Source organism: Canis lupus, chromosome 17 (assembly GCF_048164855.1).
Source record: "Canis lupus baileyi chromosome 17, mCanLup2.hap1, whole genome shotgun sequence".
Taxonomy (NCBI): domain Eukaryota; kingdom Metazoa; phylum Chordata; class Mammalia; order Carnivora; family Canidae; genus Canis; species Canis lupus.
The window spans coordinates 9,326,131-9,338,314 of record NC_132854.1 but is presented as its reverse complement, the minus strand read 5'-3'; the positions used below and the strand labels follow the sequence as shown (position 1 = coordinate 9,338,314).

Here is a 12,184-nt window from a genome sequence, read left to right as displayed (position 1 = left end):
CTTTTGCTTAAAAGTATCACAATATGACAAAGGATTTCACATACCCAGAGATGAGTTCAGTAAGCTGTTTGCGGACTTACTATACGTTGTGAAAGGTTGAATAAACAGGAATATATAGTGTACGTACATGTAGTCTTTGAATTTGGGACGTGGAGATAGGAGATTCTTAGTCTGAGAGGCTCAGCCTAAGTTGTCTTGATCATGTGTGAAGTTTGTCTCAAGTAAATTATTGCTGCTAACAAATTGTCAATTTTGTGTTAACCAGGAACTGCTTGATAGCTGGGGATTTTTTTTTTTTATCCTTACGCTGAGACTGGATCCAAGAACAAATGTAGTGGTTGAAAGTGTCCTAGAGTTTTACACCTTGGAGGGAATTCAAGGGTTTTCCTATAACAAAGAGACTCTCATTCATTCTACAAGCTTCTATGAATGAGAAAGTGAACAAGAGTGAGAAAGGTGGGGAACTATATATATCTTGTACCTGAATTTAGCAGTAAGTGATCTTTACTATTCAATCTGAATAGTTGTGTTGAATACAAATTGCTGTGATGCATTATTTTTACCAACATAAAACTGGGAGGAGCTTTTGTGAAACTCTAGATGTGCTTATTGGCAGTTGTCTCAGATTTTAACTTCATACTTTAAAAGGGGAAAGGGTGGGACCCCTGAGTGGCTCAGCAGTTTAGCGCCTTCAGCCCTGGGGCGTGATCCTGGAGTCCTGGGATCGAGTCCCAGGTCGGGCTCCCTGCACGGAGCCCGCTTCTCCGTGTCTCTGCCTCTGTGTGTGTGTGTGTGTGTCATGAATAAATAAATAAAGTATTTTTAAAAATAAAAGGGGAAAGGGTGAGGCATTAGGTTTAAGAACCATCGCTGTAGATGGACTCACATGGCCACATTCAAATGCTTATATGAAAGCCAAGTAGGTACCCCAGTAACCCAAAGACCCATCTCGGGTCCTGACCTATGTACACACCAAGTTTTGAGACAGAGAGAGAGATAGTTTTGGATACAATCACTTCATCCGGCCTTTTCTGCAACTTAATCACTTCCATTGTATCTTTTGAAAGGAGAATCATTCCATCAGAAGCAAAGAAGCATTCCAAGTTTAGACACTGTAGTGGTCTATTTATATGCTTAACATAACTTCTTAGTTTCCTGTATTCCGAATGCTTTTTCATCCTATAGCACCCATCAGGCCAGCATCTTTAGCGAGCAGTCTGCTGGGATTGATTTACCCTTGCTCACTCAAGTGATCCCCTGGAACAAAATCACAATGTAACAGGCAACAACCCAGCGAGTCTGGACAAGATGCCTTCTTGCAAAAGCAAACTCTGACCAGGAGGTGGCGCTATTGCAAAACCGATGCAAAGTAGCAAAAGCATGAAAGAATTGTTTGATACACAGTATTTTTCTAGAAGCTACTCAAATGGTCACACAAATAGATACTGAATCAAAGTTTATATGGATAAGAAAACAAAATTTCACTCTGGTTAAGGATAATTATGATGGAATTATAATCGTAAAACTCAACACATAGTTTATGACCCTAACGGCATGTTTTCCTACAATATATAGATTTGCGGTTTACTTTCCACTGTAGCCAATTTTCAGTTGTAAATATGACAGTCATTTAAGCAAAGCAGCAAATACTTTTCTATCTTTCACTATGACCCAGGAATAGTTCTAAGCATCTCATACAATGTTAATTAATCTTTAGGATGGACCTAAAGATTAGGTCCTGCTAAGGACACTTTTTCAGAGGCCTTGAGTGAGGATATTCTCTGGGTGTTTTCTACCAAGTGCTCCGCTGTACCTGCTCAGCCATATTCTAGCATCTAAAAATCACCTTGGTCCATTTGGCTTGAAATTCTTTCAAAAAAGCTGGCTGCTCAGGTTATTCGAATAGAGTCACCTAACTAGAATCTGCTTGCTTGCGTATTCATTTCTTGTTGATTCACACACATTTTTCCCCCACAAGTTCAGGTTTTCAGAATTCAAGTCTGAAAATCTTTGTATCCATTTTGACTAAGAAACTTGCAAATGTTTATGCACTTGGATAAATTCCAAATTCTGGGACTTTTTCCAAGAAAATCATCAGAGATGCAATCAAGATTCTGGTTTTGTAAGGATGTTTGTTATAGCATTACTTACAAAAGCAAAATCTTAGAAACAATTTGAGTATTCAAATTTTGGGAAATGGTTAAATTTTTTTTTTTTTGGTATATTCATTGAGCTATGTACAAATCTCATTTATAAATAAGTATTTAAACACTGAAAATGTGAATAATATGTTAAATGAAAGCTTTGTATATGAAATTCTGAAAACAGAAGTCTAATTTTGGTCATTGGGTTCTATTTCAGATAAATAGAATTAGGATTCTTTCATTATAATAAAAAATGAAGTATCACCATGCACCTGTTGGGATATTTTTTAAAAAGATAAGTGTTGGCAAGGATGTTGAGAAGTTGAAACCAGAGTATACTCTTTTATTTCTCAGATTTTTTTGTTCTTCTAAATTTAGCATAATTAATGTACAGTGTTATATTAGTTTCAAGTGTACAATATAATGATTCAACAATTCTGTTATTCAGTGCTCATCAGGACAAGTACACTCTTAGTCCCCTGCACCTGTTTTATTCATCCCCCCCGCCTCACGGCCCTCTCCCTGGGAGCCATCAGTTTGTTCTTCTGTAGTTTGTTTTGTTTTTTTGTCTCTTTTTTCTTTGTTTCTTAAATTCCATATATGAGTGAAATCAGATGGTGTTTGTCTTTTTCTGACTTATTTCACTTAGCACTATACCCTCTAGATCTATCCATGTTGTTGCAAATGGCAAGATTATTTCACTCTTTTATGGCCGAGTAATAGTCCATTCTTATATGCATACCACTTTATCCAATCATCTATCAATGGGCACTTGAATTGCTTCCATATTTTGGCTATAATAAACAATGCTGCAATAAATATAGGAATGCACATCTCTTTTCAAATTAGTGTTTTTGTGTTCTTTGGTAAGCACCCAGTAGTGGAATTACTGGAGGATATGGAAGTTCTATTTTTAATTTTTTGAGGGACCTCCACACCGTCTTCCAAAGGGCCTGCATCAGTTTGCATTCCTACCAACAGTGCATGAGGGTGCAACCCGTGTACACTCTTGATGGGGATGTTAAATGGTGCAGCCACAGTGGAAAACAGTACACAGGTTCTTCAAAAAAAATTAAAAATAGAATTACCATATGCCAGCAATCCCAATTCTGGATATATATCCAAAAGAACTAAGATCAGGTTCTTCAAGAGATATCCACACTCCCATGTTCATGGTGGTATTATTTTCCACAGCTGAGATATGGAAATAACCGAAATGTCCCTTGACAGGTGAGTGGGTAAAGAAAATGTGTTATATACATACGATGCAGCATCGTTCAGCCAAAAAGAAGGAAATTCTGCCACTTGCCTGGTTGGACCTGGAAGATCCCATATATGCCAAGGGAAAGAAGTCAACCACAGAAAGACAAATATTGCACAAGTGGGCACAGGAGTTCTTTTACGTGAGGCACCTAAAATAGTCAAAGGTAGAGAAGTAAGCAGTAGAATGGTGGTGGGAGGATGTGAGAAGCTATTGTTCCATAGATACAAAGTTACAGCTATCCAAGAGGAATGCTTCCAGGGAGGCGCTGTGCAACATCACTCTTAGGGTTAACCATACGGCACTGTGCACTCATAAATTTGTTAAGACAGTTCAGCCAGGCTCTGGAGCTTGTCTAGAGCAGCTTCCTAGAGCTATTTCACCAAGAACCTTCTAATGGCTGAGACAAAAGAAAAGAAAAGTCCTCTGCCTTGCTGAACAGTGTATTTGGTTCACAGCCCGGGATTCCTCACATTGCAAAGCAATAAACATGAAACTGAAATTTCTTGAGGACAGGGACTGTTGTATTCCTTGCTGTGGCTAATGGAACGTTTGCGTAGGGTAGGATGCTCTGTATTTGTTGAAAGGTCTGGCTCTCTTAACAGCTCTAAATGAGATGTTTAGGATGCCCCATGTGGAGTGATAACAGGGAGCAGGGTCTAGGTTTCAGTTCTAACTTCGTCGTTAGCAATAACCACCGTATGCAGAGCACCTCCTACGTACCGGGGACTGTTGTCTTGCTTTACAAGCAGCATCTTACTTGGGGTAAAGCATTTACTGTGGACGGCTAGGTTGCCAGGTTAGAGGAGAGTCACACTGGTAATAGTGGCACATTCTCCTCTGTGCTCTAAGGACACAATAAGCGTGATGCCACTGCCCCAGCATTGCAACCACTGCCAGTACAAAAGCCATTCCTTTGCCACCAAGTCTATGGTATTCTGTTATTTTGTCATAGCATCCTAAGCAGACTAAGACAGAATGACAATAGCATAACCTAGCTTATCATGATAAAGAAGACTATTGTATAACCTGGGCTTGGATGAAGGAGTCAGCTGTGGAAGTGATGAGAGGGATCAAATTCTGGATACATTTGGAAGATAAAGCCAATAGAGTTTGCTGTTGAACTGGATGTGAGATGAAGAGTGAGGAGACGAGGAAGATTCCAAGACTTTTGACCTAAACAGCTAGAAGCATGACGCTTCCCATAATGAGAAGAGGATCACTGGGAGAAGAACAAATCTGGGAAGACCAGCAATTAGGTTTTGAGACAGGTAAAGTTTTGATGTTTCTACTCCATAACCAAGTAGGTATTAGATGTTAGATATCAAACAGGCAGATGGAATCCAGGAGAAAGAGCCAGGCTGGCAACTCAAATTTTGGAATCTTCAGTGAATAGATAATATTGAAACCGACGCCCCAAGATTTTATCATCAAGGGAGTACAGGGTAGATAGAAAAAGAGAAGTCCATGGACTGAGTTGTCGGGTGTCTTTAAACCAGAGGTCAGGAGAAAAAGAGGAACCAACAAAGGAGACACACAGAGAAACCAGAAAACAAGGGGGATAAAACCAAAGGTTTGTTTTGAAAACCAGTCTGTCAAGGAGGAAGCAGCATTCAGCTGTGTTGAATACTGCTGATAATTGTCAAGTAAAAAGATAGGTTAGCAGTGTGGAGGTCCTTGAATGTACCTTTTGAAAGGTGGGGGGAAAAATCCTAATCCTAATGGGTTAAGAAGATGGGAGGACTTAGCACGGAGACCAGAAACACAGAAATCTGGCCAAGCTCAAAACTATGGCAATCAGTATGCGATACTTACTTCTGGGGCCCAGCTACTGTATCACAAAGCAAAGCAGAGCAGGGTGGGTTTGAACCTGAGAAGCAATACATTGATGATTAGCACTCTACCTAGTCGAATAAAACATCTTAAAGAAACTTTTCTGTTTTAATTCTCTGTACTACAGAGCTATCTTAGAGCAGTGTAGGCAAGTCCGTACAGAAGAGTAGTTTCCCAAACATCCCTGATAAAAAAGAATTACCTGGATCTTTGTTAAAAACACAAATTCTCATGGGTATCCCCTGCTAAACATTCTGACTCAATGAGTTGGAGGTAGATGCCAGGTAATTGTCATTTTTAACAAGAGCACTGAAAAAATAAAAATTAAAAAAAAAATTAAAAAAAAAAAAAAAAACAAGAGCACTGGATGATTCAGATCAGTTTGGAGACACCTGTTGAGGAAACTTTTCTTTCAACTTCCTGTGGTAACTGCTTCCTGACTTTGAGTATGTAAGTATTATCCATATGATGTACTTCTGTTCAACTCTTTGTCTTAACCTAACAAATATGTGTTCAAAAGCTTTAGGGACTCAGTTAATTAACAAAGACTTTAATTTTTTTAAAGTCTCTTCCTTCTTACTTTCTTCTTGATGCCTTTTATATTCCCCAAAGCTAGCCCAGAAGAGCTAAACACGCTTTATGATTCATTGAAAATCTTTTTTTTTCCCAGAATATTTTAGTCAGTTTCAGAAGACTGTTCAGAGAATTATCAGTTTGGCCCTCAAAATGCTACCACCCCGGTATATGTGGGTGCACAGGCATACACACATACACACAGATTATTATAAGCTGTTCTCCATTTTTATTCTCTTATTAAAGAAAAAGGAATAGTTCAATAAGATTAGAGATATATTTTCTTTTTAAAGATTTTTTATTTACTTATTCATGAGAGACACACAGAGAGAGAGGCAGAGATATAGGCAGAGGGAGAAGCAGGCTCCATGTGGGGAGCCCGATGCAGAACTCGATCCGAGGACCCCGGGATCATGACCTGAGGCCGAAGGCAGATGCTCAACCACCGAGCCACCCAGGCATCCCTGGAGATATGTTTTCTTAAAAAAAAAAAAAATTAAGTCCTAGAAATAGTAAAAACCTATCTGTCCATATTATGTTTCACAATTTCACAAACCGATCTCTTTATCTCAAGGAAACAGGCTTTAAGGTTTTACTATATGCTAAATTGATTTTTAAAAACAAGTTCTTGAAAGCTAATCCTTTGGGGGAAAAAATCACTTTGTCTACCTTATCTAAGTCCGAATCTATCAAGTAGGATGTCAAATGAGATGATCAGGCCTAGTACACTGAATCTTTACTGCATACCAGCAACACTGTACTAACAGCATTTATTTATTGCCACTGTGGGAGATACTTTTTCACATTTCGTTCTGATAAAACCCTCAGATTGATAGTTGAGGACCTTGAGGTCTTGGTAGTCATGAAGCTGATTAGTAGCAGAACTAGTCCTAGAGTCCCTTAACTTCTAAGTGCTTTTACTAGAATATTATCTGCCTCTCTTGCTCAAGTCAGGATATTCAGGATCATCATTAGGATCAGCCTTTAATTGGAATCCTAAGTCAAACATGTTTTTCTGGCACCCCAAGTTTGGGGCCCTGGGAGGAGCAGCCTCATGGCAAATGTTGCACAGGATTTCAAAACCCAGCAGCCAGGACAAGGTGGATGCTTCCAAAATCTCTACACGGCTTTGGAAACTTGACTAACAAATATTGTCTAAATGAGGTGGCACCACAATCGCTGCAAAAAGGTGACTCGTGGGAAGCTTATTGCCTCTCGCGGCCCCTTTGCACTGACTTGCAGGCTCAAATGGGCAGGGGATGCGGAAGGGAGGTGCGTCAAGAGCACCTGGCTCTGCACATCCTGCTACGAACAATGCTATGTGGGAGGGTTTCATGGGTCCAGCCTATTAATCTGCCCCAGATAGGGTAAGTGACACCTTTGTCTGACTCTATTGTGTCCCCTCCTCCCCTGCCTCTTCCTCCTCCTCTCATTCCTCAGTCCTTGTTTTATTTATCTGTACCTTCATTGTTCCCTCTAGTATCCTCTACTTATTTCCTTCCCATATCCAAAGAACTGTCAAGCTGTTTGTCAAGTTTTGCAGACTGACTCAGCATTGAAAGATTCTTCTTAGCTGAGAAGGTCCTTAGAGCAAAGGAGGAAAGAATGTAAACACAGAGCGTGGATACTATGGTTTGAAAACAAAGAATAAAGGACTCCATTTTGAGTTAAAGTGATTTTAGGGGTTATATGAAATAGTGATTATTACTGTGGTACAAATGTCATAATTTCAACACGATCAATATCTAGACATTTAATGTCATATCTACTCTTTAAATTTTTTTAAAAATTCATTCATGAGAGACACACCGAGAGAGACAGAGACGTAGGCAGAGGGAGAGGTAGGCTCCCTACAAGGAGTCCGATGTTGGACGCGATCAAGGACCCTGGGATCACCCACTGAGCCATAGGCAGCCGCTCAACCGCTGAGTCACCCAGGCATCCCATATCTACTCTTTTCTAAGTGTATCTGCTTGAAGATGTGCATATGGTGCAAGGATATACTTACTCTCCTTTGCAACCTGTCACATCTGGGTCTACCACTTTTTGGTGCAAAAATCATCTTACTATTGTGCAGTGTCTCCAGGCGAAGTAGCCTTTGGGGCATCAAACAAAGGGACGATTTGGAACATTGGCAGCAAAACCATCTTTATAATCACACAGCCCAGTAACATGCATCTCACCCGTCTTTTTGAAAGGTACATTTTAAATGACTTTTGTTCAGCAATTTGTCATCAAAGTTTAAGATTTATCCACAGTGATTTGATCAACTTTCTAGTTATTAAAAGATAACTTAATCCAAAAGAAAAAGATTCATACTTTCATTCCAGGAAAACGTTTAAAATTAAATTTTAACACACACCTTTTAGATCATAAGTGGTCACTGACTTTCCATTATAAACGTGGATTTCATTAGGAGAAAACACCATAGAATGAAAAAAAAATTATAGAGAAATAGTGATGTAAAATGACTGGTTTTAGATGTATTTTGGGGGTACCTGGCTGGCTCAGCCCGTAGACCCTGCCACTGACTTTTGCTGTTGGGGTGGTGCATTCAAGCCCCATGTTGGGTGTACAACTTAGGTAAATACGTGTTTTGAATATGACTTTGAATATGTTCAGATATTTTATAAACAGACACTACTAGGTATCAAAGAGTAACATTCAACTGGACATGCTGCTGATGATGATGATCACGGTGATGCAGGGGCGCCTGCCTTCGGCTCAGGGGTGATGCCAGGGTCCTGGGGCCGAGTCCCACGCCTGGCTCCCTGCAGGGAGCCTGCTTCTCCCTCTGCCTGTGTCTCTGCCTCTCTCTCTGTGTGTCTCTCACGCATAAAGAAAATCTTTTAAAAACATTTTAAAAATAAAAGCATTGCTGAGAAGGGGCCTCTAAGCCTCGCCAGGTTGCCAAAGTAACCTCTGGCACAAATAGGCTCCGATTACCCAGCTGTGCATATAGACACACAGATCACTAAAGAGCCACGAGCGCGGCGTGCAGCCGCCGCTAGTTACCGTGAATCTGCAAAACCGCCAGTTGTGGCTCGATAATGGAGTGAACCTTAAGGAACAACGAGGGAACCTGGATTTAAAGGGCCAAACGGTGGTTTGCAGAGATCTGGGAAGCTAAAGGTAAGTTCGCGATGCGGACGGGAGGGGCGGGCCTCGGAGTCCGTTCCTGCCCCCGAGGCCCGCGGAGGGCCGCGACCCGCTTCCTGCGGCCCGAGGCTCCGGCCTGTGCCCACCCTCTGCCCCCCAGGCCTGGCCGCGCCTAAGGGGTGCCCAGGGAGACACCAACCCCACGGCACTGACTCAAAAAACCGTCTTTCAAAACTCTGCGTCCGGGCCCATCGCCGACAGGCCACGACTCCAGGGGCTTGGGGCTCGAGGCTCGGCCCCCTTCCCCGGGACCCCGAAAACTTTGGTCCAAGGCTCCAAGCGCGGAAACCATCACTCGCCCCGCGCGGGCTCCAGCTACGCCGGGCTGGCGGCACATTTCCTTCCCCGCCCGTCGGGGAGCGCTTCGCCCGGGACACGCCCGGAGCCCGGTGCTCTACCTGAAAGCAACGCCCAGCGCCGGCCTCCCGAAGACCCGAAGACCCCAGGCTGGAGCACCGAAAGCCGGCCCCGCGCACTCAGGCTCCGCCCCCTTCCTTGCGGCCCGGGCAACACTGCGGGCCGGCCCCGGAGAGCGGCGCCTTTGGCTGACGTCGCGGCACGTGATTGGCCGCCGCCCCCTGGCGGGCCGCGATTGGCCGGCGGCCGGCCCCGCCCCCCGCCCCCGCCCAGGCCCGCGGCCGCCGGGGTGTCCTCGCGCCGCCCGTCCGCGCGCAGCCTGGCAGTTTGCCTCTTCCTCGTCCTCCAGCCTGCGCCCATGGCCACCGCCGCGGCCGAGGAGCCCTTCCCCTTCCACGGCCTTCTGCCCAAGAAAGAGACCGGGGCTGCCTCCTTCCTCTGTCGCTACCCGGAGTATGACGGGCGGGGGGTGCTCGTCGCAGTCCTGGACACGGGGGTCGACCCCGGGGCTCCGGGCATGCAGGTGCGGCGGCCGCCGAGGGCCCGGGCGCGGGGCGCGGGGCGCGGGGCGCGGGGCGCGGGCTGGGCCGGCCGGGGGCGCGGAGGGGACGCGGCCGCCGAGCCCCGCAGGCCGAAGCCCGCGGTGCGGCCGAGCGGGGGCCGGCTCCGGCTGGAGGGCAGCCCTCCCGGCCCAGACAAAAGCGGGTGGCCTGGCGCGGCCGGCCGGGCCGCCTGGGTCCGCCTCTGGCCCCGAATCCCCTTCCTGCCCCGCTGCGGCCGGGCCCGGGCCCTCGGGCCCCTTCCCCCCGCAGCTCCCTCGTGGCCCGGGCAGCGGCCCCTGCCTGCGATTTTCAAGCGCGGATTCTTACATTTTTGATTGCGGGTGGGGGTGGGGGTGGGGGTGGGGAGGAGGCAGGGAAGGGGCAAATGACCTCTCGGAACTTCGTTTCGGTCGCTGTCGCCCGGGAGGCTTGGTTTTGGGGGAGAATCCGTCCTTAACATGAAAGCCGGGTTTCAAGAAGATAACTCGGTCAACTTCCGGAATTGTTTCCTCTGCTAGTTTTTACGTGTTCTATTTTTAGACCATCTTCTGCAGTGTGACTTGTTTAGGGTCATTGAAACGCTTGGTTTCGTCTTTGATTTACACAAGAACCCAATTTAGTTTGTTTTCGGCGAACTCTTCAGGCTTTATGACCTGAAGGCTTCTGTGGTTTTGTTGTTGTTCGTTTTTTTTTTTTTTTTTAGCCTCAAGGTGTAAGGCGACGTATTTTAATTACGAGTTTAAAAAAAAAATGCATTGATTTTGCCATAGGCACCTTCGAAATCTTCAAAGTACTGTACCCAAAGGTGACTTTAGAAGGTGTGTGTCTCTCGCTTAAAAGTATTCCAAGTCTTCAGAGTTTGACTTTTGTAAATTCCGCCTTAGCCTGTTACCGAAATACAGTCCTAAAATGTCACCATTTGTTGAGGATGCGTCCCTTAAAAAACCTAATCTGGCTAATCCTGTGGTCCGCCGCTGTCTTCCTTTTGTGAGCCCCTCCTCTGTGTGTCTTACCCTCCTTTCTACACCAGATGCTGGAGTTGAATGATTCTCTTCCTCCCCCAAGCACCCTCTGGCCTTTGGATCTTTTATTGTCCGCTTGCTCTCTTAATTGAGGTGGCGCTCTCCGGGGTTAGGATGTCTTGGGGGCCAAAAAGGGACCCGGTCTGTCTCACTGTGCTGCATCCCTCCGGGAGGCTCGCTTCCCCCTGTGAATTCTTCAGCAGCACTTTGGAGTACAACACACCTCAGGCTGGCAGAGCCAGACAGCCTTGGTGAATCAGAATAGCAAGTGATGTGTCCCTTCCTGGTACCTCTAGTGGTAACTGGCTGTTGTATTAATAACTCTGAAGACTTACAACAGTGACAGCTATCACCTCATTGAGGCTTTATTACACAGTAGTAATCGTTTCCATGCTGTTGTAGTGTATGTTTACTTTTTATAGGGATAAGTGGGAGGAGAACAGCTGGGGTAAGTGTTTACTGGCTCCTTTTTTGTCAGGATAATAAAAGAATCAGGAGGGTTTGGAGGAGTACCGTCTCAGTAAAAATGCTTTTGTAGAACTTCCCAGTCCGCTTCACTTATTGTTCCATTTCTCTCTGCAAAGTAACAGCAGTTATGCCACAGTGTTGCTAGGAAAATTGAGAAAATTATTTACATGTGACTTTTTAAAGGGCTCAAGAAAAGTGGTAAGTAAACACTAATTTTTTTTTTTTTTTTTGAGCAGGTTTATTTAGAAGTTTATGCTGGGATTTAAATCAAATGAAGGATAAATACGTGTTAGATATTTGGGGTTTTTTGTTTAAGATTTTATGTGTTTATTCACAAGAGACACAGAGAGGGAAGCAGGCTTTGTGTGGGGAGCCCGATGTGTGGGACTCGATCCCAGGACTCCAGGATCACACCCTGGGCATAAGGCTCAACCGCTGAGCCACCCAGGCTTCCCACATTAGACATTTCCTGCTTTAGCAAATAACTTTGTAGATCTGTGTATACATCATTAAGATAAGAAGGTAGATAGAAATAAAAGGGAAGGAAAGAATGAAAAAAGGAGGCCAAAGTGGACATTTGGAAAGCCAGTGGGGGTCTGCAAAGGCACAAATGAACACTTGGGAGAAGGCAGTAGAGTGTCATTCTGTGATTGCTTTGGGCCCAGTGCTCTTTGGTGACAGCTGCCTGGGATTATTATAAGTAGAGGGTGGGCAGATGAGAGGAGTAATAAGTACATAATGATTGTGTCTTTCCTCAGCAAATATCCAGGCACCTACCAGATGCCTAAGGTTGAGTAAAAGATGTCCATCTGCAAATGTCAACAC

General features: G+C 44.5%; 1 protein-coding gene across 4 annotated transcripts in view; it reads left to right on the top strand.

The window, feature by feature from the left end:
• Positions 1-9,594: 9,594 nt before the first annotated feature.
• The window catches only part of TPP2 (tripeptidyl peptidase 2), a 70,489-nt gene continuing 67,899 nt past the window's right edge, over positions 9,595-12,184 (top strand). For all 4 annotated transcript variants that reach the window (XR_012009782.1, XR_012009783.1, XM_072782448.1 and 1 more), the window contains exon 1: positions 9,595-9,850. Coding sequence is in view for 2 of the 4 variants with exons in the window: in XM_072782448.1 (XP_072638549.1) it covers positions 9,686-9,850 (165 nt within the window). In the remaining 2 variants the exon portion in view is untranslated. The remainder of the gene's footprint in view (positions 9,851-12,184) is intronic.